The sequence below is a fragment of the Neomonachus schauinslandi genome, chromosome 6, assembly GCF_002201575.2.
Source record: "Neomonachus schauinslandi chromosome 6, ASM220157v2, whole genome shotgun sequence".
Taxonomy (NCBI): domain Eukaryota; kingdom Metazoa; phylum Chordata; class Mammalia; order Carnivora; family Phocidae; genus Neomonachus; species Neomonachus schauinslandi.
The window spans coordinates 129,038,831-129,062,939 of NC_058408.1; the positions used below are offsets into that span (position 1 = coordinate 129,038,831).

At 47.0% G+C, this 24,109-nt stretch overlaps 1 protein-coding gene across 1 annotated transcript in view; it reads left to right on the forward strand.

Moving 5' to 3' along the window:
* PDCD11 (programmed cell death 11) overlaps positions 1–23,703 on the forward strand; it is a 45,590-nt gene extending 21,887 nt beyond the window's left edge. The window contains exons 16-36 of the mRNA XM_044916595.1: positions 34–204; positions 1,179–1,398; positions 2,364–2,513; positions 2,937–3,052; positions 4,964–5,505; positions 6,382–6,444; positions 10,971–11,079; positions 12,855–12,944; positions 13,150–13,252; positions 13,693–13,870; positions 16,593–16,649; positions 17,163–17,285; positions 17,900–18,022; positions 18,425–18,728; positions 18,949–19,065; positions 19,770–19,919; positions 20,142–20,389; positions 21,087–21,255; positions 21,846–21,999; positions 22,464–22,629; positions 23,364–23,703. Of these exons, the coding sequence (XP_044772530.1) occupies positions 34–204; positions 1,179–1,398; positions 2,364–2,513; positions 2,937–3,052; positions 4,964–5,505; positions 6,382–6,444; positions 10,971–11,079; positions 12,855–12,944; positions 13,150–13,252; positions 13,693–13,870; positions 16,593–16,649; positions 17,163–17,285; positions 17,900–18,022; positions 18,425–18,728; positions 18,949–19,065; positions 19,770–19,919; positions 20,142–20,389; positions 21,087–21,255; positions 21,846–21,999; positions 22,464–22,629; positions 23,364–23,535 (3,525 nt within the window). The 3' untranslated portion in view covers positions 23,536–23,703. The remainder of the gene's footprint in view (positions 1–33; positions 205–1,178; positions 1,399–2,363; positions 2,514–2,936; positions 3,053–4,963; positions 5,506–6,381; positions 6,445–10,970; positions 11,080–12,854; positions 12,945–13,149; positions 13,253–13,692; positions 13,871–16,592; positions 16,650–17,162; positions 17,286–17,899; positions 18,023–18,424; positions 18,729–18,948; positions 19,066–19,769; positions 19,920–20,141; positions 20,390–21,086; positions 21,256–21,845; positions 22,000–22,463; positions 22,630–23,363) is intronic.
* Positions 23,704–24,109: the final 406 nt, after the last annotated feature.

Below are 24,109 nucleotides of genomic sequence, written 5' to 3' on the forward strand. Positions count from 1 at the left end.
TTTCTGAAACGTTCCTTGATGAAGTGCCATTAGCTCCTTTGTAGGAAGCCAGCTTTGGTGTCCACTGTGGAGGGTGGCCAGGATCCTAAGAGCTTCACAGAAATCCATCCTGGGATGCTGCTCATCGGTTTTGTGACGAGCATCAAGGACTACGGTGTGTTCGTCCAGTTCCCGTCAGGTCTTAGTGGACTGGCCCCCAAAGCTGTAAGTTCAGCTCCATGCACAAGAGCCTTGGAGGAGAGGTATTAGGGTCATGGAACCTGAGGGTGGGAAGGAGCAGGATACCTTAATCCCTTGCAAGATTTTCAGGGGCAAGGCAAAAAGGCACCTGGCTGAGGGGAATGGGGCTGAGATTCTTGCCCAGCCATGTGTCCTGGCCCAGGGCTGTGTCCTGGAAGAAGGGGCATCTTTACTTCACAGTACAGCATTGGGTAGCTGGGCAGGGGCTGTGAAGATTTTAGTCTTCAGTGTGGGGATAGTAAACTTAGACTCTCAGCATGTATAGACGTGGAAGTTAATTTTCCTGAGCTGCTGAGTATAGGTTTTGCAACCTCCTGGCGTTTTTGAGGCATCATGATACCAGAATACCCTTGGAAGGATCCCCTCTACCACGATGTCACTGAAGTCATAAACTTTTCAGACTGCAAAAAATCTTCATGACCCCATCGTTGAACCCCTCATGTCTGCTGGCTAAACAGACCCAGAGTCGGGAGGAGTCTTAGCGAAGTCATTGTAGTACGGTGGGAGAGCAAGTGGCCTGTAGTTTATTCATAAATATTTCTTCCCTTCCATAGGTTTGTCCCCTGATGTTTCCTTGGGCGGCTCTCATTTGCATCCCCTGCCAGAACAATTTTAACAATGGGAGAAGAGGGGAAGCCTGCAGAAACATGCATAGTGCAGGGCAGAGGGTTACCGCTGGGTGTTAGAGACGTGGACAGCTTGGTGTCCCTCTGGCTTGCCAGTGATGTGCTGCCTAGGCTGGGTGCCCTCTAGAAGGCTGGGTTGGACAGCCAAGGTCTTGTGTTTTTTTCTGGAAGGGGAGTAGAGCTGTGCTCTACTGGGGGACTTTCCTGGCTTCCATTTCTCCCCACCCCTTCCTCCACACATCCTTTTCTGGGGGCATGGAGTGAGTTGTCTTGATAGAGACTTCCTGTGTTTACTTTCTGCCCACTCTTTAGATCATGAGTGACAAGTTTGTGACTTCCACAAGTGACCACTTTGTCGAGGGGCAGACGGTGGTTGCAAAGGTGACCACCGTGGACGAGGAGAAGCAGCGCATGCTGCTGTCGCTGCGGCTGTCGGACTGCTGTCTGGGGGACGTGGCTACCACCAGCCTCCTCCTCCTGAGCCAGTGCCTGGAAGAGCGGCAGGGTGTACGCAGCCTCATGAGCAACCGAGGTGGGGGCATGGGGGTGGAGGCTGAGGGTCGGGGGTGGGGAGTGTGTCGTAAGTTATGCCTGTCCCGATGAGTTGTTGGGCTCAAACAATTTTGATAAACTTAAAAAAAAAGATTATTTATTTGAGAGAGAGAGGCAGAGAGAGCACACGAGTGGGAGGGGCAGAGAGAGAGCGAATCTCAAGCAGGCTCCGTGCTCAGCTTGATCCCACAGCCCTGAGATCATGATCTGAGCCAAAATTGAGAGTCAGATGCTTAACTGACTGAGCCACCAGGCGCCAACCCCCCCCCCTTTTTAATGGGCGTATAACCTGTATAAACTGAATAAGGCATTTAAGGTACAATTCAGTAAATGTTTATAAAATGAACACCCTTGTTTAACTAGTCTCCAGATTCAGATAAAGATCATTACCAGCATCCCAGAGGTCCCCTTTGTGTTCCCTCCCAGACCAAAATCAAAATTTCCCTTAGTTCTGTGTCCTCAGGTTTGCATTTGTTGTGAATCCACTTACCTCTTCACTGTTCTCTTATTCAACAAATATCTGGTGGATGATAGAATGGAGCAAGCACCTGCTAGAAGACTGTGAGGGGTTATTGTGTTGATTTCTGAAGTTTTGAACCATCAGGTAGGATTGTTGGAACCCTGATGGGATTTGGAAATAAGAAGCTTGAGAAGGTAGATTTCAAACCGAAGCAATGAAAATTCAAAAAGCAAAGGAAAGTGTGTGTTTGTGGTATTTGTTGGCTACTTTCATGAATTCTGGCCAGGGAGGATTAGCAAGAGGTGCAGGTCTCTCTCACTTCAATAGGAGTGTTCATGGTGTTGCATATTTCTACCAAAAGTGATCTTCCCTTCACAATGCCCCAGCGCTCTGCTGTCCTCCATGGGGCAGCACATTGCCAAAGGAAAAGAACGGTGAGTATTGTTTCTGCTTGTTAATTCCTATTTCCTTTGGGTCTCTGGCAGACTCTGTGTTGATCCAGACGTTGGCTGAGATGACCCCTGGGATGGTCCTTGACCTGGAGGTGCAGGAGTTGTTGGAGGATGGCTCTGTGGTGTTCAGTGAGGGCCCTGTGCCTGGCCTGGTCCTGAGGGCCAGCAGATATCATCGGGCAGGTGAGCACTTCTGTCTCGCCCCTCATGGTTCGTGGGGGAAATTCTTTGCCCATTTTTCCCTTTCGGATACAGAATTCCCAAATACATAGTGTAGAGGACCTGATTCAGTAGAAAATTTGGGCATCCCTGTCTTGTATCGACGTAAATCAAGACAACTGACAGCATGCTAAAGAAGGTTTAAGTGTGAATCCTTCTGTTGTTATAATTGGGTAAATCTAGATTTTTGTATATCAGGTTGCATAAATTAAGGCACCCCTGAACTTGAATTATGGGAGCTAGACTTTTGGTTTTCCTCGCCCATATCGTCCCAGGACGGATGTCCTCTTTCCTTTTCTGTGCCCAAGGGCTTGCAGGGCTCTTGGAGAGACGCTTCCTTCCCTGCTCCATGAGGGCGACCATGCTGTGTTTGGTTCTGCACTGCAGGGCAAGAGGTGGAACCTGGGCAGAAAAAGAAGGTTGTCATCTTAAATGTTGATATGTTGAAGTTGGAGGTACATGTTTCCCTTTGCCATGACTTGGTGAATAGAAAAGCTAAAAAGGTAAGCTGGCGATGACTTCCATTCCCATGGTTTCAAAGGCATTACCCACCTCTTCAGCCCCACACACTTTGCTTGGGGGTTTTAATGCAAATGCCTGTGGATGAGGTGATCGTCTGCCTGGATTGGTGTGGGTCGTTCCTATACCCCTTGTCTTGGTGTGGTTATTAATAGCACTGATTTGCACTCTGGTGCCGGTGATAAATTATGTGGTCCCCCTGTCTTCAGGGCCAGGTAGATAATGTAAATGAATGAAGTGGGCATGGTCAGCTTACAAAGGGGCAGAGACGAGTCAGTTCCATCTACTTATTGCCAGGTGGGAACATCAGTGTCCGATGTTGCTGAATCTGATCCCCTCGCCCCTTCATTTTTCCCTTCCTACTATCTTTTTTTTTTTTTTTTTAACATACAATGTATTATTTGTTTCAGAGGTACAGGTCTGTGATTCATCGGTCTTATACAATTCACAGTGCTCACCATAGTACATACCCTCCCCAGTGTCTATCACCCAGCCACCCCATCCCTCCCACCCCCCACCACTCCCGACAACCCTCAGTTTATTTCCTGAGATTAAGAATTCCTCATATCAGTGAGATCATATGATACTTGTCTTTCTCTGATTGATTTATTTCGCTTAGCATATTTGGGTTTTTTTGATGGCTGCATAATATTGCATTGTATGTATATACCACATCTTCTTTATCCGTTCATCTGTGGACATCTTGGCTCTTTGCATAGTTTGGCTATTGTGGACATTGCTGCCATAAACATTGGGGTGCACGTACCCTTTCGGATCATTACATTTATATCTTTGGGGTAAATACCCAGTAGTGCAATTGCTGGGTCGTAGGGTAGCTCTGCTGAATCTGATTTTTAAAAGAAGGCAGAATTTGATTTTTATTTGAAATAAATGTGGGAAATGTTGGAAACTGTTTTTTAAGACACATAACCCAAACAAAACATGTCTGTGCATAGTTCTGACCTCCAGGCTGCTCATCCACATTCACTCCTATACACTTTTGTGTGAGAGAAGAATGGGTTCAAGGGGAATCTCAACATTTGTAGTATTTTTCTCTGGATGATGTGTATATTTGGTCCTCATTTCAAGTACTTATTAAGGGGGCACCTGGGTGGCTCATTCAGTTAAGCATCCCAACTCTTGATCCCAGCTCAGGTCTCTATATCAGGGTCGTGAGTTCAAGCCCCATGTTAGGCTCCACTTAAAAATAAATAAACAAACAAATTAATAAATAAATAAAGTACTTATTAAGCATCTAACTGTGTAGGGTATGGTGGAGAGAATTACATAGGTATAATTCCTCATGTCTGATTGCCTATAATTTTAAGACCTGGGGAAACAAAGAGAAATAGAAATAGTGTTAACCCCTCACTGAGTTTTCTAGCAGGTCCATATTCCATTTATCCAAGTGAAGCTGGTGCGTATATAAGGGTATGAGCACAGGTTGGACTTTGAGGAAAGGTGGGCTAAATGCTTTGCATACATTGAGCTCTCAGTAATGACTCTGATGAGTGGTTGAACGGGTGAATAAATCAGGTGGGGCGCTGCAGAACTACAAGAGTCGGGGCTACCCGGCTATGCTCAGAATCACCTCAGTAACTTTAAAATTCCGATTTCGCTAGTTCTAGGATAGGATCCTAGGAATTTGAATTCAAAACAAAAGCTAAGTCCCAGGGCTTCTGATGTGGTGCCTTGAGTTTAGTCAGGTCACCTCAGTAACAGGAGGGGAAGCGGGGAAGCTAGGTGGAGGGAGTGAAGGCTAGTTTGTTACAACTCATACTAGCCCTGGGCCCCCTGGACCCAGGGGGCTTCCCCAGCCCCGCTCTGCCCAGTGGGTGATGACTGAGCACTTGTGCCCTGTAAGAAGTGGGGATGGTGGGTTTTCTGTTTTCCAGCTGAAGAAAGGCAGCGAGTACCAGGCGATTGTGCAACACTTGGAGGAGTCCTTTGCTGTCGCCTCCTTGGTAGAGACTGGCCACCTGGCAGCTTTCTCCCTGACCTCTCACCTCAATGACACCTTCCGCTTTGACTCAGAGAAGTTGCAGGTGGGACAGGGTGTCTCCCTAACCCTCAAGACCACAGAACCAGGAGTGACTGGTTTTCTTTTGGCTGTTGAGGGGCCAGCTGCTAAGAGGACTGTGAGACAGACCCGGAAGGACTCTGAGACAGTCGATGAGGACGAGGAAGCAGATCCAGCTCTGGTTGTGGGGGCTATAAAGAAGCACACCCTGTCCATTGGGGACATGGTCACGGGCACTGTCAAGTCCATTAAGCCCACTCATGTGGTTGTAACCCTGGAAGATGGCATCATTGGCTGTATTCACGCCTCCCACATTCTAGATGAAGTTCCAGAGGGCACATCTCCTACTGCCAAGCTGAAAGTTGGGAAGACAGTCACTGCCCGAGTGATTGGTGGTCGCGACATGAAGACCTTCAAGTATGGAGGCTTTGGGAGATGGGCTGGTTTTGAGGGGAGATTATTGTAATTGTGGCAGAAGGAATGGGCACTAAAGCAGGTTTGAAAAAGTTGTGCACGAATCAGATTTTCTTCTAATTAGCAGAAATGTTTACCGAAAGAATTCTTTTGTCTTTTTCCCCTTAAAAAAAAAAAGGCATATGATGTAGTGGTTAAGGGCATTAGTTTAAAGTGAAGAGAGACCTGGGTTTGCATTCCAGATTTGCCACTTAAAATTGGGTGACCATGACTTAAGTAGTTACTTAACTCTGAGTTTTATTTTCCTAATTTGTAAAATGGGAGTACGGGTGGTTAGTACCGTTTTTGCAGACTTGAGAGAACATCTGGTACCCAATGTGCCTAGGAGGTTGCCTGACATAGTTATTGCTCAGTATACATCAGAGGTTATTATAATCTATTCTCCACTACATACTGTACTCATCCTTCTTTTCTTTAAATCTACTTGCACTATTATTATTGTAGCAGAAATCCTTGCTGTAATAAGAAAAGCAAAATAATTCATAGTTTATAATTTGCATATTAATTTCAGTAACTGCTCTCTCTAGACCTCAGTTTCCTTACTTTCAGAGTGAAAGAGTTGGAGAATGTAGTCCGTAAGGAAAATACTACTCAGGGTTTAATAAGATAATACTGAAAGGTCAGATGAGCCAGCTCCCCAACATTTACTGCAGAGAATGAGAGGAAGCCCTCAGGCCTGACACATCACCAGTGGGTGGGATGGCAGCACAGCAGGTGGCTTTTAAGCTTGGTTTCCTGGGACTAGAGAGAAAGACTGATCTCCAGATTATGGTGGTACCGAGAATAAGAGAAATGATTTGACCTAATTTTTTTCTCCAGATTTCTTCCAATAAGTCATCCTAGATTTATTCGAACCATTCCGGAGCTGAGTGTCCGGCCAAGGTAAGGGGAACCCCAGCAGCATGGTCTCATGGAAAGAGTGTGGGGCTTTGGAGTCAGGAACCTGAGTTCCAGCCTAGATTCTGCCAGTGTTGTGACTTATTTTGCCTCTGTCTGTCCCAGTTGTCTTATTTCTCTAGTAAGGATATTTGGCTCTGATAGGGCTAGTTAGAGGGATTATATGAAACTTAATGTAAAAGCTGTATTTAGGGTTTAAAAGGCTGGTTGCAGTTCTGTTTGTCAGCATGTAAAAAAAAGGCACATTTTTGCTCTCAATCCAATTTTCTAGAACTCAGTAATTCCAAAAATAAACAACATGTAGCCAAGAATACCCATTCTTTGAGTGTAGAGACTACTCCTTGTTGACTGGAATTTTAGCTCATGTTTTAGTGGATTTTATAGAGGGGTGTTCAGTGAGGGATTCTGTGTGGAGGAAAACTAGTTTCATTTAATGTTGGATCCAGTTTGTCTGGGATCATTTTTTTTTTCAGAGGATCTGAAGCATTTTGATCCATGGGCCTATTTCTGCTTCCTCCTTTAAAAAACCAGCCTCTTGAAGTTAATAGGTCATCAATGAATGAAGCTAGATACACATGACCGAGAGAATGGCTCTTCAGAGTCAGCTGTGGGGTCCATCCAGGGTGTAAGTCTCAAGTGCAGAGGGATATAATGGAAGGGCCTCTGAAGTAACTTTTAGGGGGTAAGGTTTTTTTGTTTGCTTGTTTTTAATTATAGTTGATATACAATGTTACGTCAATTTCAGGTGTACAGCATAGTGATTGGACAAATCTATACCTTATGCTGTGCTCACCACATTTGTGGCGACCATCTGTCATAAATGCTCGTATCATACCATTTACTATATCTCCTGTGCTGTATCTCTCATCCCTGTGACTTATTAATTCCATAACTGGAAGGTTATATCTCTCACTCCCCTTCACCCATTTTGCGCATCTTGCCACCCACTTCCTCTCTGGCAGCCATCAGTTCTCTGCATTTATAGGTCTATTTCTGCTTTTTTTTGCTTATTCGTTTTGTTTTTTAGATTCCACATATAAGTGAAATCATGTGGTATTTGTTTTTCTCTTATTTAGTGTAATACTCTCTAGATCCTTCCATGTTCTCACAAATGGCAAGATCTCATTCCTTTTTATGGCTGAGTAGTATTACATCAGGGAGTAAGGTTTGGTCATTGTCCTGAAGGTATCAGAATAGAAGAGGAATATTTCTGGGAAGGCTTGGGTCTGAGATGGGCATATATTCCTGGAATATTGAGTTCGAGATGCTAACCACATTCTTGGAACTTCAGAGTAAGCCCTTTAGTTCCAGAATAATGAGATTTGGTGGATGCACACATTCCTATTTGTTTACTGTGTGGTTTCCTTAGTTTTGTAGATTTTGATCATGTCCCCCTCCAGTCTTTGTAGTGAAAACAGAGAGAGCACCGTATTAGTTGTTTGAGTTCGCCAGATCTTCACCTGAGGTGTGATGCCTTGTTTAATTAAGAGTTGGGGGTCAAGTAGTTTATTCAAGCTAAGGGTAGACAAGTTCAGTTAACGAGGGTTGGTTCTTCTGAGTCCTCCCTTCTTGGCTTGCAGATGGCTGTCTTAGGGTGTCTTCATGTGGTGTTCTCTGTGTAGATCTGTGTTCTAATCTCTTCCCTTTTTTGCTTTTTTGTTTTATTGTGGTAAAAATACAAAACATAAATTTACCCTCTTAACAGTTTTTAAGTAGGCATCACAGTGTTAACTGTGTGCACATTATTGTAGTACAGATCTCCAAAACTTTTTCATCTTGCATGGCTGAAACTCTTTACCCATAGAACAACTCTCCATTTCTTCCTACCCCCCACCTCTGGCAACCACCATTCTACTTTCTGTTTCTTTACGGTTTCTTTTTCTGTTTGATTACTTTAGATAACTCGTGTAAATGCAGTCCTTCTGACTGGCTAACTTCACTCAGCACAACATTCTGAAGGTTCATCCACATAGTAGCATGTAGCAGGATTTTCCTTCTTTTTAAAGGCTGAATGATATTCCATGTATGTATAGACCACATTTTCTTCATCCATCCATGAACATTTAGGTTGCTTCCACATCTTCTTGGCTATTGTGAATAACACCGCAGTCAACATGGGCGTACAAATATCTCTTTGAGATTCTATTTTTAGTTCTTTTGGATATATACCCAGAGGTGGGAGTGTTGGATGGTATGGTGGTTTTTAATTTTTTGAGGAACTTCCATACTGTTTTCCATAGTGGCTATACCATCCTATAGTTCTGCCAACAGTGTGCAAGGAAGGGTTCCCTTTTTTCCACATATCCGCCAACGCTTGTATTGTGTGTTTGTTAATGGCCATCCTTAGAGCTGTGAGGTGAGATATCTCACTGGGGTGTTGATGTGTATTTTCCTGATGGTTAGTGATGTGAAGCACCTTGTCCTATGCTTGTTGGTCATTTTTTTTTTTTTAAGAGAGTGGGGAGGGGTAGAGAGAGGGAGAGAGAGAATCTTTTTTTTTTTAAAGATTTTATTTGTTTATTTGACAGAGAGACAGCGAGAGAGGGAACACAAGCAGGAGGAGTGGGAGTGGGAGAGGGAGAAGCAGGCTTAGGCGCCCCGAGAGAGAGAATCTTAAGCAGGCTCTATGCCCAGCACCAGACCCCGACTCGGGGCTCGATCTCATGACCTTGAGATCATGACCTGAGCCAAAATCAAGAGTCAGACGCTTTTTTTTTTTTTTTTTAAATTTTTTATTTGACAGAGCACAAGCAGGGGAAACGGCAGGCAGAGGGAGAGGGAGAAGCAGGCTCCCCGCTCAGCAGGGAGCCCGATGTGGGACTTGATTCCAGGACCCCGGGATCATGACCCGAGCCACAGGCAGACGCCCAGCGGTTTGAGCCACCCAGGCGCCCCAACAGTCGGACGCGTAACTGGCTGAGCCACTCAGGCTCTCTGCTTGTTGGTCATTTTTATATGTTCTTTGGATAAATGTCTCTTCAAGTCCTGGTTTTTAATTGGGTTTTGTTGTTGTGTTATAGGCTAACCCTAATAATAATAATGACAATAATAATAATCCATAGCTGGATAGTGGTCCACCCTAACATTCTCATTTTAAGTTAATCACCCGTTTAAATTCCCGATCTCAAATGCGGTCACATTCTGAGATACTGAGGGTTAGCCTGTCAACATATAAACTTGGAGGTGGGGGTGGGCACAGTTTAGCCTGTAACAGAGGCATTCCAATGTCAGCTATTGAGTGAATAAGCTTTTTTTTATACCACTGTATAAGCATTATAGATACTGTGTATAAATTATCTATTTCAGTGCCAGGCACATAGATGTTCTGTGTGTGTGTGTGTGTGTTTTAAGAAATAACATTTTACAGATGTTCCCTTCCCTAGGCTTCTCTCTCCACCCTCAGAGGATGAATTACCTGTTATTCATTTGATACATATCCAGCTCTTTCATACTTCACTTATATATACATACATATATATTTATATACACACATGTATGTCTACAAAATTATTTTGTGTGGTTTTCAAACTTTACATAAATGGTATGCTGTACTTAATATTTTGCAGCTTGTTTTTTTCACTCAAAATTTTGTTTTTGAGATCTGCTTTTGTGCCTGTAGTTAAAACAGTAATTCATCTTAATGGATGTGCCCAACTCTATATGTTCTCCAACTGATGGAGGACGTTTAAGGTTGTTTCTAGTTTTTCTCTTTTATAAATAATGCCACAGTGAACATCTTCGAACTTGTTCCACTGTGCTTCTGGATTTCTGTAGGGTGGAATTACCGGGTTGTAAGGTACATGCATTTTTAACTTTACTCGTATATGAAGGTTTCCATTTTTCTATATTCACCAGTGCTTGCTATTATATGTGACAGTCTACCAGCATTACTTGTACCATTTTATTGTTGAGTTTGGTTTTGTTTTAGAAATTACTTCAGTTGGTAAGCTGGGTTGGGAGTTCTGTGATTTCTTTGAAGTGCTTTGTGGTAACCACAAACCACATCCCCTTGTTGCTTTTGTGAGCAGGAAAAGAGAGTAATAATGGCAAGGTAGCATAGGGAACAGAGCCCTGGATTTTTGAAGTCAGAGCCCTGACTTCAACTCCTGGTTCAATAGCATAAAATGAGTTTAGTAATATCTGCCCTGCCTCATTCACATGTGATTGTTGTCACATTCATTGAGAGACTATTTGGGAAGGTTCTGCAAACTGTAAAGCAACAGCTAAAGTATTAGGAAAGAAGTAAAACAATTTTGTTTCCTAAATTTGTAAAGATTGTAAGCTACCTACCTACTTTATAGCTTGTTCATACCTAGGTGAATGAAAAGGAAGAGATTAGCTCTCATGTAGGTATTATGAACATTCCCCTTGGGGGAGAGAAATGGGCGTTTGGGAGGTGTGCATGAACGAGGGGTGTACAGTCAATCCATGGCCGCGTGGGGGAGACGGTTTCAAGCTAGAAGCCTTATGCAGAAGTTGGCATACTCTTTCCGTTGCTTTTCTGCGAACAGTGAGCTGGAGAAGGATGGCCGCACTGCTCTCAACACTCACTCTGTTAGCCCCTTGGAGAAGATTAAACAGTACCAGGCTGGACAGACTTTGATTTGCTTCTTGAAGAAGGTGAGTAATGCACACCCTGCAGTGTGAATGCCATCCTTCTTTCAGAAAAAAGGGGAGCAGCTGGAGACAAAGGCCATTAGCACTAAGCATTTGAGTCTGTTTGCTACCGTGCTGGTTCGTGGGAGACCAGAAGCCTAATTGAGGAGCTAAAATTACGGCTCATGAAACAATTAGCAAGCAACTCACAGTTCAACATGTTTATAGATTAATCATACGAAAGGGAAAGGAAAATAGAGAGCAAGATTTAAAGTAAATGTGCTATTGGATTCTGGATTCTTGTCTTATTTATTTATTTATTTATTTATTTGACAGAGATAGCGAGAGCAGGAGCACAAGCAGGGGGAGTGGGAGAGGGAGAAGCAGGCTTCCTGCCGAGCAGGGAGCTGAACACGAGGCTCGATCCCAGGACCCTGGCTGGGATCATGACCTGAGCCGAAGGCAGACGCTTAACGACTGAGCCACCCAGGCGCCCCTGGATTCTTGTCTTTCATAAAGTTCAGGTGCAATGCAGAGCAATACATACCTGGGTGCCAGATTATGTGTTCTAGCCCCAAGTGGAACAGGCATTCAAGAAAGGGAAGAGATCAGTAAAAACTGTACCGGTTGGAATATATCAGAGAGAAAGTTGGATTGGGCTTGACCTTGAGGGCTAGCTCCTCTTCACTGCTGCCAGATTTTTCTTCCATAAGCATTTGGCTGAGCTTGTCACTGATGCCCTTTAGTTACCTGTTGTCTCTTGGTGGGGTTCATAAGCCCCCGGTGCCGTAGGATGGTATTTAAGGCTCTTCATAATCTGACCTCATACTCCTTGTGTACCAGTCAGCCTGAAAACCTCCTCTTTTTCCCTTTTTTATTTCTGTGCTCAGAGTACCCTCTATTCCTACAACCCTTTTTTTTTTTTTTTAAAGATTTTATTTATTTATTTGAGAGAGAGAGAATAAGAGACAGAGAGCATGAGAGGGAGGAGGGTCAGAGGGAGAAGCAGACTCCCCGCTGAGCAGGGAGCCCGATGCGGGACTCGATCCCGGGACTCCAGGATCATGACCCGAGCCGAAGGCAGTCGCCCAACCAACTGAGCCACCCAGGCGCCCCCCTACAACCCTTTAAGGCCTAGCACAGATATTCCCCCCACTCCATATTCCTAATTCTCCTATATATTCCCATAGCATATTGTATTTCTACTGCTCTGGTTATTTGCGTACTTGTTTGACTTACTCTTTGTAGACTGTAATCTTGAAGGTAGGGTTTGGCTTTTATTTATCACTAGGATGCCACGTACGTAGTGGCTGCTTGATAAATGTTTTGTTGAATTCACTTTGAAAACTAGGGCTCTGTGTTTAGGGCAGGACACTGTAAACAGTGAAGGATCAAAATCTAAATTGATTTAGAAATCAGATGTTGAGCCCTGGAGATAATTAACCATCATTGGGCAGAGCTGAGCTTGGAGGAGTCTGCAGAGGTCAGTGGGATTGTTCTTGCTACTTGAGGACGCCTCTGAGGTCATTTTTGCCTCCTGATCAGCTGAGGCACCAGGAGGGGTGCATGGTTGGCTAGCTCAGCAAAGGCTCTGAGCTAGACTCTGAGTGAAGTCTGTGAGAAGTGGAGATTGGGCAGGGGCAGTGGGATGTAGGGGGTGGATTCCTGTCCCTTGGAAAAATGTAGGATTAGGGCCTCTTCAACCCTGTGATTTTTAGGAAAGTCTTCTGTTTTAATGAAGGGAAAAGGAGATGTTTATATCCATCCCATTCCATTTCTCCTCCTATTTTTTTCTCCAGTACAATGTGGTTAAGAAATGGCTTGAGGTGGAGATTGCTCCAGACATCCGGGGCAGGATTCCCTTGTTGCTCACTTCTCTCAGCTTCAAGGTCAGTGTGCTTGAGATCCCTGGAGAGAAGATCTCTGAACTCAGAGTCTGAAATCAGTGTCTGGTGTGTTTGCAGTGGGTAAAGAGAACCATGTACTTATTCAGGGATTGGTTTGGGACATACTTGGTATAGAGACTTAAATGCCAGTTTTGGGTAAATGCCAGACCTTTCTTCAAACGTTAAAGGAATTTTCTTGTCCTTCCAGGTTCTGAAACATCCAGATAAGAAGTTCCGGATTGGCCAGGCCCTGAAGGCTACTGTGGTTGGCCCAGATTCTTCCAAGGCCTTCTTGTGTCTCTCCCTTATAGGTGTGGTGAAGAAATGCTGCCTGGTCAGGGAAGGGAGAGGGTAGAAAGGATCAGGAAAGAGTCATCAGGTAGTGCCCAGGTTCAAGGATGCCTCAGGTATTGGAGTCCTCAGAAAGCCTAGTGTGGATTGTGCCTTCCGGGACCATTTTTTCTTTTGGGGCTTTGTTCTCTGGCTTGTGTCACTCTGCTACTGTCTGAGCCGCCTTTTCTGACACAGTTGGTTTTCACAAGTCTCTCAGAAGGGGTGTCCATCACATGGCCCTGAGATTTCCTGACTACATGGCATGGTAACATGGGTGTTCATGATCATTCTGCTCCCCTTAACCTGGGCATCCCCAAGTTTGGGCAGCCTCTGACTCCCCAGCCCGTGCTTGGCCAGTGTTCCAGCTTCTTTCTTCATTTGCCCTTCCCTGAATCAGGTTCATTCTCCTGCCTACCAGGTCCTCACAAGCTTGAGAAGGGGGAAGTGGCCATGGGCCGAGTGGTGAAGGTGACTCCTAAGGAGGGGCTGACTGTCTCCTTCCCCTTTGGGAAGATCGGAAGAGTCAGCGTATTTCACGTGAGTGACTCCTACACAGAGACGCCCCTGGAAGACTTCATCCCCCAGAAGGTTGTCAGGTAGGCCTAGTTGGTTTGTTTTGTTCCTCTTCAGCTCTACGTGGGTAGATTTCTTTTTTTAAAAAAAATATATGTGATATGTGATTTTGTACCAGAAAAAAATTGTATGAAAAAAAGAAAAGTTCTGTTGCTCCTCTCTTTCTCCACCACTTTTCACCATTATATACCTTGGTTTCTATCTTTCAAGACTTTTACACACATGGAGGTATAATGTTTTTAATGTAATAATAGAATTTCATTTTATATATCCTGCAGCTTGCTTTTTTTCTCATAGTAGTTTATCATGGACTTTTTTTTTTTTTCCTGGGCTAGTATATCTAAATCTACCTTGTTCTTTTACCTTATTTTTAACATTTTTTTTTGGTGTTCTGTTATTTTTTTTTTTTTGTCATTATCTAAAAGCTCTGGTGATGGACAATAATAATGAAGTGAGTATCCTTGTGCATGTGTTTGGACACGAGTGCAAGTGTATCTGTGAAATATATTCCCAGACTAAAAGTGATGGGCCAAACGACATCACACATTTTGCCAAAGTGCCCTCCAAAATGATCGTGCCGATTTATGTTCCTGTCATAAATATGACTGTTTCTCACACCCCTGCCAACAGTGGGTATTCTTAATTTTTAATCTAAGCTATTAAATAGGCAAAAATTGATCTCTCATTTTATTGTATTTTTAAAGATTTTATTTGAGAGAGAGAGCATGAGAGGGGGGAGGGTCAGAGGGAGAAGCAGACTCCCCGCCGAGCAGGGAGCCTGTTGTGGGACTCAAGCCCAGGACCCCGGGATCATGACTTGAGCTGAAGGCAGTCGCTTAACTGACTGAGCCTCCCCTGCTCAGGCCCCTGATCTCTCATTTTAATTTGCATTTCTCTTACTGGTCATTTTCCCTCTTTATTAGCTCTTTACATTTGTTCTGTGCTTTGCTTGCTCATTTTTCTACTGAACCATTCATCTTTTTAATTAAAAAAAAATTGATCTATAGGTGATTTCTGCAAAAAGAGACCTTTGCAGTTGGGGGGGGTGTTATGAACTATTTTATATGCACTAAAATGAGCCTGGTTCAGAGTTTTGTTTTTGTTTTTGACTTTTAAAGATGATTTATCTTAGAGGGAGCACGAGTGGGGGGAGGGGCAGAGGGAGAGAAGGAGACTCCCCGCTGAGTGCAGAGCCTGACATCACAACGTGAGCTGAAACCAACTGAGCCACCCATGTGCCCCTGGTTCAGAGTTTTAAAGTCATTTTCTAGGGTGAATAAATTAGCATTGAAAGGCAGGCTTCAGCCTGATACCGTGCAGACGTCTGAGAATCCAGGTTGGCTGAGAATCCAGGTTGGCTAACAGTAGAGTGGGAAGCCTTGAGGAGACGGGCAAGAAAGTTGTAATGCTCTTTCCCACCTCAGGTGTCCCAGCCACCAGCATCTGCCTAATAAATTCACAACCACTGATCAGAGCTAAACAGCACAGAGATATCCAGGGCCTGGGAGAAGAAAAGGAACACATCTGAGAAATCCAGGATTATCTCTGCTTTGTCTCTTGAGCCTTAAAAATGTGGTTGTGGCTTTTAGCAAAATTTTTATTTTATTTAATTTTTTTTTAAAGATTTTATTTATTTATCTGACACAGAGAGAGAGTGTGTGCAGGCAGAGGGAGAGGGAGAAGCAGGCTCCTGGCAGAGCAGGGAGCCCGATGCGGGGCTCGATCCCAGGACCCTGGGATCATGACCTGAGCCGAAGGCAGACGCTTAACGACTGAGCCACCCAGTCGCCCCTATTTTATTTTTTAAAGATTTTATTTATTTGACAGAGAGAGAGTGCACATGCACACAAGCAGGGGGAGTGGCAGGCAGAGGGAGAAGCAGATTCCCCACTGAGCATGGAGCCCAGTGCGGGACTTGATCCCAGGACCCTAGGATCATGACCTGAGCTGAAGGCAGATGTTTAACCGACTAAGCCACCCAGGCACCCCAAAATATTTATTTTAAATATATTTTATTGTAGCCATATCTGTGAGTCGTATTCAGTTGTGATAACTATCTAATATGGATAATAAATTAATTGCCTAAAAGTAGATGATCCCTAAGGTCCTTCCTGCTTTAGGGGCAGGTGCCTGTCGTGGGAAAAATTTGGACTATTGCTGAGATTCTTTCCACTGCTAAGCTTCTGTACTTTGAAATTGTGACTTTGGGTTGCTAAGTGCTGGTTTTGATGAAAAAAGTTTGGAAACCTAACCAAAGAGTAAACCCTGCTTTCCCTCCTGGAAGCCTCCCCTGCTCAGGCCTCAATGATGTTTCCTCTGATCTGCTGCCGTGAGCCTGCGCTAGGACCTAGGTCATTCCCTGGTCACAGTTCCGGTGGTTAGTGGCTGAGTTTGCACACTGCTGGGATCTGACATTAGGCTGGTGTCATCTCTGAGTACCTATATGGCTCTGTGTGTCTTCCCGAGGAATCCATGTCTCCTTTCATTTTCTTCTCCCAATACCTTTCTTGGGTAAGAATAGGTAGTGACAGACAAGTAAACTGAGGCCCAGAGAGGTGACTTGTCCAGAGTCCCTCAGCACATTCTCAACAGAATGAAGAAGAAGAGCCCAGGTGTCCTGTCCCCTCACTCTTACTTGTTGGTCAGCCTTGTGGGGAGGAAGCCTTGTGGGGAGGAAGCTGAAGCCCTCTGCTGTCTCCTGGGATGCTGAAAAGTCAGCATCTCCTTTTCTTGCTCTCATTCCAGGTGTTACGTCCTGTCTACTACAGGCCACGTATTGACTCTGTCACTGCGATCGTCCAGGTGAGAGTCTGTGGTGGGGACAAGAAGGGCACGGAGGAGAGGCTCCGTGGACCTGACACAGAACTTTGGGCTTCCCACCTTTCTTCTCTGCTTGTGCACTTTCTACCCTGCTCCATCTTTGTCCAGAAAAGCTGCAGGCATTCACATTGCTAGAAGAACCTGTCTGCTCGAACTCTTGTTGCCCAGGGCAAGGTTCAGACATCTGCATGTGGTGTTCAAGATGACCATGCAGTGACCCCGGTGAGGGAAGATGGTCCAACCCCTAGGGTTCCGTAGTTCGTGGCATGTGTCATGAAGTAATTGGCCTGAAGTTAGCCTGTTCCATGGTTAGAAATGGATGTTTTTGAGGCCAAGTCCTGACAGGACCTCACGAAAGAGTAGGTCTGGGCTCTGACTACGGACGGGTCCAGAGTTGTATTCTTACATGTAGAGTTTGATTATCACAAATGAGTCACGGGTGAGAGTGGGAAAGGAGGGTTGGGGTACATGTACATAAGCCTTTTATTCCTTTAGGACAAACCCAGAGACGAAGAGCAAAATAACCGATCCTGAGATTAACTCCATCCAGGACATTCAGGAAGGGCAACTCCTGAGGGGCTATGTGAAGTCTGTCCAGCCACATGGCGTGCTCTTTGGGTGAGTGAGGTGGTGCTTGGTGGGCCAGACATGAGGGCCCCCCTTCCGGGCCTGTTCTGGTCCTCAGGTCTGTGGCTTTCCTCAGTCACCTTCTCCAAAGAGGATATGAAGGAAAGGGAGTCTGAGTTCGCACCAGTTTTTTAAAATTCTGAGATGTTTTATACTTTAAAAAAAGTTTTGAATTATTCTTATTGGTGTTTTGGACAAAGAGCATGGCATATCCAATTTCAATTTTAAATACATTTGGATTTTCTTTGATTTAGTGTTTAATGGTGATTCATAAATGTTCTGTGAAACCACGTAACGTTCACAGCCAGCAGGCAGCACGGCCTTCTCTGCCACGGCTTCGTCGTTTTCATCCTCCCCAGCCATTGCGAGTGATGCGTTGCGGTGCTCTGCTGTGGGGTGGGAGACGCCCTTCAGTCAGATCTTCATGATGCCTGATAATTGTTTCTAGTTTACAAAGCTTTCTTTAACCTTTTGAGTGCCGGGAACTTCTGTCTGTCCTAAATCCTTGTCACAACTTGGGTCCCTGGGAAAGTGGAGGCGCTAGGCTAGGCTGGGACTCTGTTGTTGTATTTATGACCACAGGACCCTTGTCTCTCTCCTGTCAGCCTTGGCCCCTCCGTTGTGGGTTTGGCCCGATATCTGCATGTCTCCCAGTACAGTCCATCCAAGAAAGCCCTTTACAGCAGATACCTCCCAGAAGGGAAGCTGCTCACAGCCAAGGTCCTGAGGTAGGTGTCTCCCCTGCCCTGCACTCCCTCTTTTCCCTGGGAGCACTGGGAGGATTCAGAGGTAAGCTAGACATAACGGCTTGGGTGGTGTTGGTGCAGTGTTCAGATGAGCAAAGCCCCTTTGTTTGGAGCCTTCTACCTCAGTCCCAGCCTCCGCTCCTAAAAGCTGATGTGGAGACTTTTCTGTGCATAGGTACTTGTTGGGGACAGAGTAGGGGGACATCGCAGCTGCCCCCTGTATTTTACTATTCAGCGTGGTAAAATGTGCAGGTTGTCCTGAAGGATACTGAATGGATTGCAAGGTAGGGGGTGCCGGGCCCAGAAAACTGGGCTGATCAGGAGAGGAAGGCCTGGGCTGTTTGCTGTGCTTGTTGTCCTCATTGTTCTCCCTCCCTGTTGTAGCCTGAGCCGCCAAAAGAACCTGGTAGAGCTGTCGTTCCTCCCCGGTGACACCGGGAAGCCGGACGTGTTTCCTGCCTCCCTAGGGCTGCCGCTTCTAAAGCAAGAGGAGAGGGAAGTGGAGGCAGAAGAGAAAGAGTGCAAAGGAGAAGAAGAGAAGGAGAAGAAGAATCAGAAAAGGAAAGGGAAGAGGAACCAGGAGGGGCAGGAGGAGGTGCAGCTGCCTGGCAAGGAGAAGAGTGAGCCCCAGAAACCGCAAGCAAAGAAGCAGGGCAAGCGGCGGCGCCGGGAGTCTGCAAGCGAACAGGTACGTCCCTTGGGGAGGATGGCCTCCCTCGCCTGAAAAGGAGCACACTTCAAAGCCAGCCAGCCGACCGAGTGGCCTTCTCTTGGACTGAGAGCGGTGTGTTTGGAGCCAGGTGCTGGGTGGCGCCGGGAGGGGCAGAGGGAGGGCATTGCCCTGGGCTGCCAGCAGGTTCTCTGGGGCCAGGAGGACGGCTCGCCATCTTTCCCCCTTGGAACCTCAGGAGAGAGTGGACAAGAAGCAGAAGAAAGCTGCTCCGTCGGAGGAGGACGACAGTGGTGTTGAAGTATATTATCGGGAAGGGGAAGACGAGGTAGAAGAGATGAGTGTGTTGCCCAAGGTGAGGGACAGCACTGGCTGGGGGCAGAGACGCTGCTCTGGGGAGGGAAGTCCTTGGTCTCCTGTCTAAGAGCTGGGCAGTCTTCTTTCTTTGCCTAAGGTGGGGCTGTTAGGTCCTCACTTGGTCATCAGCATCCTGAGGACAGAGACCCTGCTTTACCCAAGGAGTGGGCTGCATAAAATAAATTCTCATCAGTGTTTATTGAGTAGAGCTGAATTAAATCAGTGGGGCAGGCAAATAAAGATCTCACTTTTTTGAGCCTGCATCTCCCTCTGAAAGATGAGGACAGTACCATTTGGACTGAGTCCTGACTGTGGAAGGGCTGCCTGGACGGTAGGTGCTGACATCCCTTCACCCTTAGAACGCCTGTCATGTCTCTGTCCCAGCTCTGCTATTATGTTATGCGCATGTAGTACTTTTTACGTGAACGTATATATGAATACACATACGTATGGGATTTTTTTTTGTTTGTTTTTACATACGTATGTTTAAAAAGCTTGTTGCCTAAATGAATTTATTTACAAGGAAAGCTTTTATGTCACTACTGAGTAGTTTCTCCAGCGGAGTGGGCCTAGCCTGGCCCTGGAGGAGAGGAAGGGTCTCTGGGCATGGTGGGGGCCCCGGCTCCTCAGCGGGGTTGGGGCCGGGGAGCAGGGTACAGCCTAAGCTGAATGCTTTCCTCACACACCTCTGCGATCCTTCAGGAGAAGCCGACCAGGCCAGCAGAAGTGCCCCGGCTACAGCTGTCCTCCGGTTTTGTTTGGGACGTGGGGCTAGACTCTCTGACCCCGGCCTTACCACCTCGAGGCGAGAGCTCAGACAGCGAGGAGGACGACAAGCCTCAGCAGTCCACGGTGTCGTATTTTGTGGGGCTTTGTCCTTCTGCAGGGACCCCTTGGTGCTAGTCTCCTTGGCTCTGTCCTGGCCTGAGGGTCCCTTCTGACAGGGCGGGGTGGTCTCAGGCCTGCCAGTAATCCTAGGGCTCCTGGACTGCCCTGCCAGCTCTTGGCTTCCACCACAGACCTCCATAGTGGTCTGAGGAGCAGATTACTCACTAATTTTTGTGCCTTCCCTAGCAGAAGAAAAGCAGGAAGGAAAGGATGCTGGAGAAGCAGAAGGCAGAGAAAGAGCTGTCCCGCATCGAGGAGGCGCTGATGGATCCTGGGAGACAGCCAGAGTCAGCACATGATTTTGACCGACTCTTGCTGAGCTCCCCCAACAGCTCCATCCTGTGGCTGCAGTACATGGCCTTCCACCTGCAGGCCACGGAAATCGAGAAGGCCCGGGCCGTGGCGGAGAGGGCTCTCAAGACCATTTCCTTCAGGTCTTGGCTTTGCCCGCTGCTTTGGTGGGCGTGGCTCTAGACAGGGAGCTGTCTCCCTGGGCTGCAGGGCTTGGGGACTCTGGGTCATTCCCTCCTCAGGAGCCCGACAGCACTTTGGGTGGCTATCACCAGCACCCGTGGGTTTTCAGGCTTTGGCTCCTGGCTGCGCCATCTGCGCAACAGATCTGCTCATTTATATTTTATAGTCCCCTTCACTGAAGTAGCGAAGGGTGACATTTACAGGACTCCCTGTGCTTAAATAAGGTGCCCAACTTGGAACAGAAGTAGAACAGGGACAATGACTGTACATAGCTGGGTGCAGACACTCTCAGTGGCCACTTTCCAGGCACAGGGTAGAGTGAGTTTCCTGACAGCTAAGAGGAGGGATGGCAATCCTTTGCTTCATTCTCTTAGTTTGGAGACAGAATCAGACCAGAGATTCTGCTCCTTTCTGCCCAAACCTTGGGCCAGGTTAAGATCTCTTGGGCTTCCTTTTTCGGAACGGAGGCAGACACCCGGGGAAGCCCAGCGTCGGGTTGGCATTCCTGCTTCTCTGTGAGCTGCAGTGGGGGCCAGGCTGCTCCGTGGCTCACTTGATGGTGGGAACTGAGAAGTAGTTCCAGTCAGCATCCCTGGGTGGTAGTGGGGGCTTCCTTGGGCTGAGGTGATGGAGCTCACATGCTCACTCTCCCTCCAGAGAGGAGCAAGAGAAGCTGAACGTGTGGGTGGCACTGCTGAATCTAGAGAACATGTACGGCTCTCAGGAGTCACTGACCAAGGTCTTTGAGCGGGCCGTGCAGTACAATGAGCCTCTCAAGGTCTTTCTCCATCTGGCTGACATCTATACCAAGTCCGAGAAATTCCAGGTAGGAGTCTGGGCCAAGTGGCCCGCTGCCAGAGGTCCTCAGCAGCTTGGAAACGAATTCCTGGGAAGTCCAGGAAAGAATCCCCCTCTTATGGATCTGGGCCCGCTGCAGGCTTGCTGTGTGACCTCTGGGCCCTAACTTGTTCATCTTCGAAGTGGGAGGAGTCCTTTCCTCCCACTTCTGCCTTAGGAATGCAGGGTGAAGATGAGGAAAGTAAAGGGACAGTGGACCCCTGGTGTGTATCCCTTGGGCGTACAGCCACAAGGCAGCAGCTCAGCCAATGTCCCTTTTCTGTCTCTCCTGTTCCCCCTTGTCATTCTCATGTTCTTGTACTCTTAGGACCTCCATACAGCACAGGATTAGTAGGGGCTCTCCCCACCATGTTAGGCCCCCTCGTATGCTCTCCCCATCTCTGGGAGCCTGCCCGCTTTCCTCAGGCATCTAGAATTGCACCTACATAGTGACCAGAGTCTGAGGCCACGTCTAGCTTCTCATGAGCCTAGCTGCCTGTCTCTGTCATTGCCCCTCTGTCTCTGTTGTTGCCCCCTCTGTCATATCACACTCCATAGCTTACCTTGTCTTTCCCACAGGAAGCTGGTGAACTTTACAACCGGATGCTGAAGCGATTCAGGCAGGAGAAAGCTGTCTGGATCAAATATGGCGCTTTTCTTCTACGGAGGGGCCAGGCTGGGGCCAGTCACCGTGTGATGCAGCGAGCTCTCGAGTGTCTGCCCAATAAAGAGCGTGAGTGCTCATCCCTACCCTTTGGCCCGATTCCTGATCACATTAAGCTCTCTGATATCTGGGCATAGGGATTGGAGATTTTCTCATCTGAGGGTGGTGTGGTATTAGGAAAGCCTAGTGGAGGGCATGGATCTCTCTGTTGATTATATGCTCATGAACATAACATGTGTTGCATTTCAGATGCTAAACTTCAAAGATGGAGGAACAAAAAACAATTAGCACTAATTTTGTTGCCGCTGCCCCCTCTCCCTTCTGGGCCCAGGGAGTGGGATGTCTGCAGTGGAAATCATAGATTAGTGCCCATGTGTATATCCGGCCCCAAACCTTCCCAGTGTTCACTTGTCATCACCCAGGTCTTGGAACCTATGAGTAGGGAGTCGGGAGTCAGTCTGTCTGTGCAGCACGTTAATGCTGTGGTGAGGGGTCTCTCTGCTTTGTGCGTCTGAGCTGTTCTCTCCCTGCAGATGTGGATGTGATTGCCAAGTTTGCCCAGCTGGAGTTTCAGCTGGGGGATGCGGAACGGGCCAAAGCCATTTTTGAGAACACACTGAGCACCTACCCAAAGCGCACTGATGTCTGGTCAGTTTACATAGACATGACCATTAAGCATGGCAGCCAGAAGGAAGTCCGGTGAGAGGGGAAGACAGGCCAGGGCTGAAGTAACTGTGGGAGGTTGTGGATGTTGGCCAAGTGGATGAGTTTTTAGCCCCACAGCATCTTCCAGCGTCCCCAGTTTCTCTTACCATGTCTGGAAGAACAGCTTTGACATGACACACCAGCTCCTGTGGTATTCACTTGTTGACTTGTTTTGCTGCCTCAGGGGCCAACCTCTGGTCTATGTCTGGGTGGGCGGGAGGCTGGCCCTGATGTGGGGGTCAGGAGACTTGGGTTTCCCACATAATTCATTGAGCCTGGCTCTTGTGCTAGAGAATGGTCACAGGCTTGCTGTTGTCGCCTACAGCCCCACGGGGCAGGGAGGGTCAGAGATGGGTGGCCTGAGGTCCAGAAAGAACCAGTGCCTCACGCAAGCACGTCAGTGAGTTTGAAGCAGAACTTTTCTCACAGATCCCTACCTCATGTGTGTCCCCATCCCAGTAGCTTTGTCCTGACTCACTGTGTGACTTCAAGCCAGTGAGTCCTTTTAACACCCGTGGGTGTCTGTCTGATCTAGAAAGTGAGGGTGGCAGTCTCTCTCCCCATGGACACCTTAGGAGTTTAAAATGGTAATAAACGTAAAGGTAGAAGTGAGAGTGCTGGAGAACAGAGGGCCTGGCTGCAGAGCCAGAGGGCAAGTGGATGAAGGCTAGTCAGCAGTCGAGGGGCAGGGGGCCAAGAGGCAAACGCTGCCTTGCTCTTCCTTACAGGGACATCTTTGAACGGGTCATTCATCTCAGCCTGGCCCCCAAGCGAATGAAATTCTTCTTCAAGCGCTACCTGGACTATGAGAAACAACATGGCACTGAGAAGGACGTGCAGGCAGTGAAGGCGAAGGCCCTGGAATACGTGGAAGCGAAGAGCTCCGTGTTAGAGGACTAGTGGCTAGCTGTCTCCGGTGACCCCTGTCTGTAGTGGGCCAGCCCGGCTGACTCTCAGGTGCCTGGGCAGCCGGAAAACCATGTTGCCTGAGGACTCTTATTTAAGTGTTGCTTCTTCTGCACCACCTTTATGGTAATCCTGTCAGGATGAAAAAGAATTTGAGCTTTCCTATAATTCCTTTTTGCGTGTTTTGTTTTAGTACTACTTTATATCATCCCCTCCCCCTTTTTTTAGAGCACGCGAGAGAAAGCATGCGTGAGGGGCAGAGGGGCAGAGGGAGAGAGCGAATCTCAAGCAGACTCATCGCTGAAAAGAGAGCCTGACACTGGGCTCGATCTCATGGCCCTGAGATCATGACCTGAGCTGAAATCAAGAGTTGGATGCTTAACTGACTGAGCCACCCAGGCGCCCATTTCCCCTTTTTCTGGGGCTGCTGTAGATAGTAGGCTGTAGACAGCAGGCTCTCGGACTCCTAGAAAAGCTAAGACTCTCTCCCTCTTGGAAGTTTCCGGGAGAGCAGGAATAGAGGGGCTGACTCCTGACAATCTTGTGGTCAGGATCCCCCTTTGGCCCT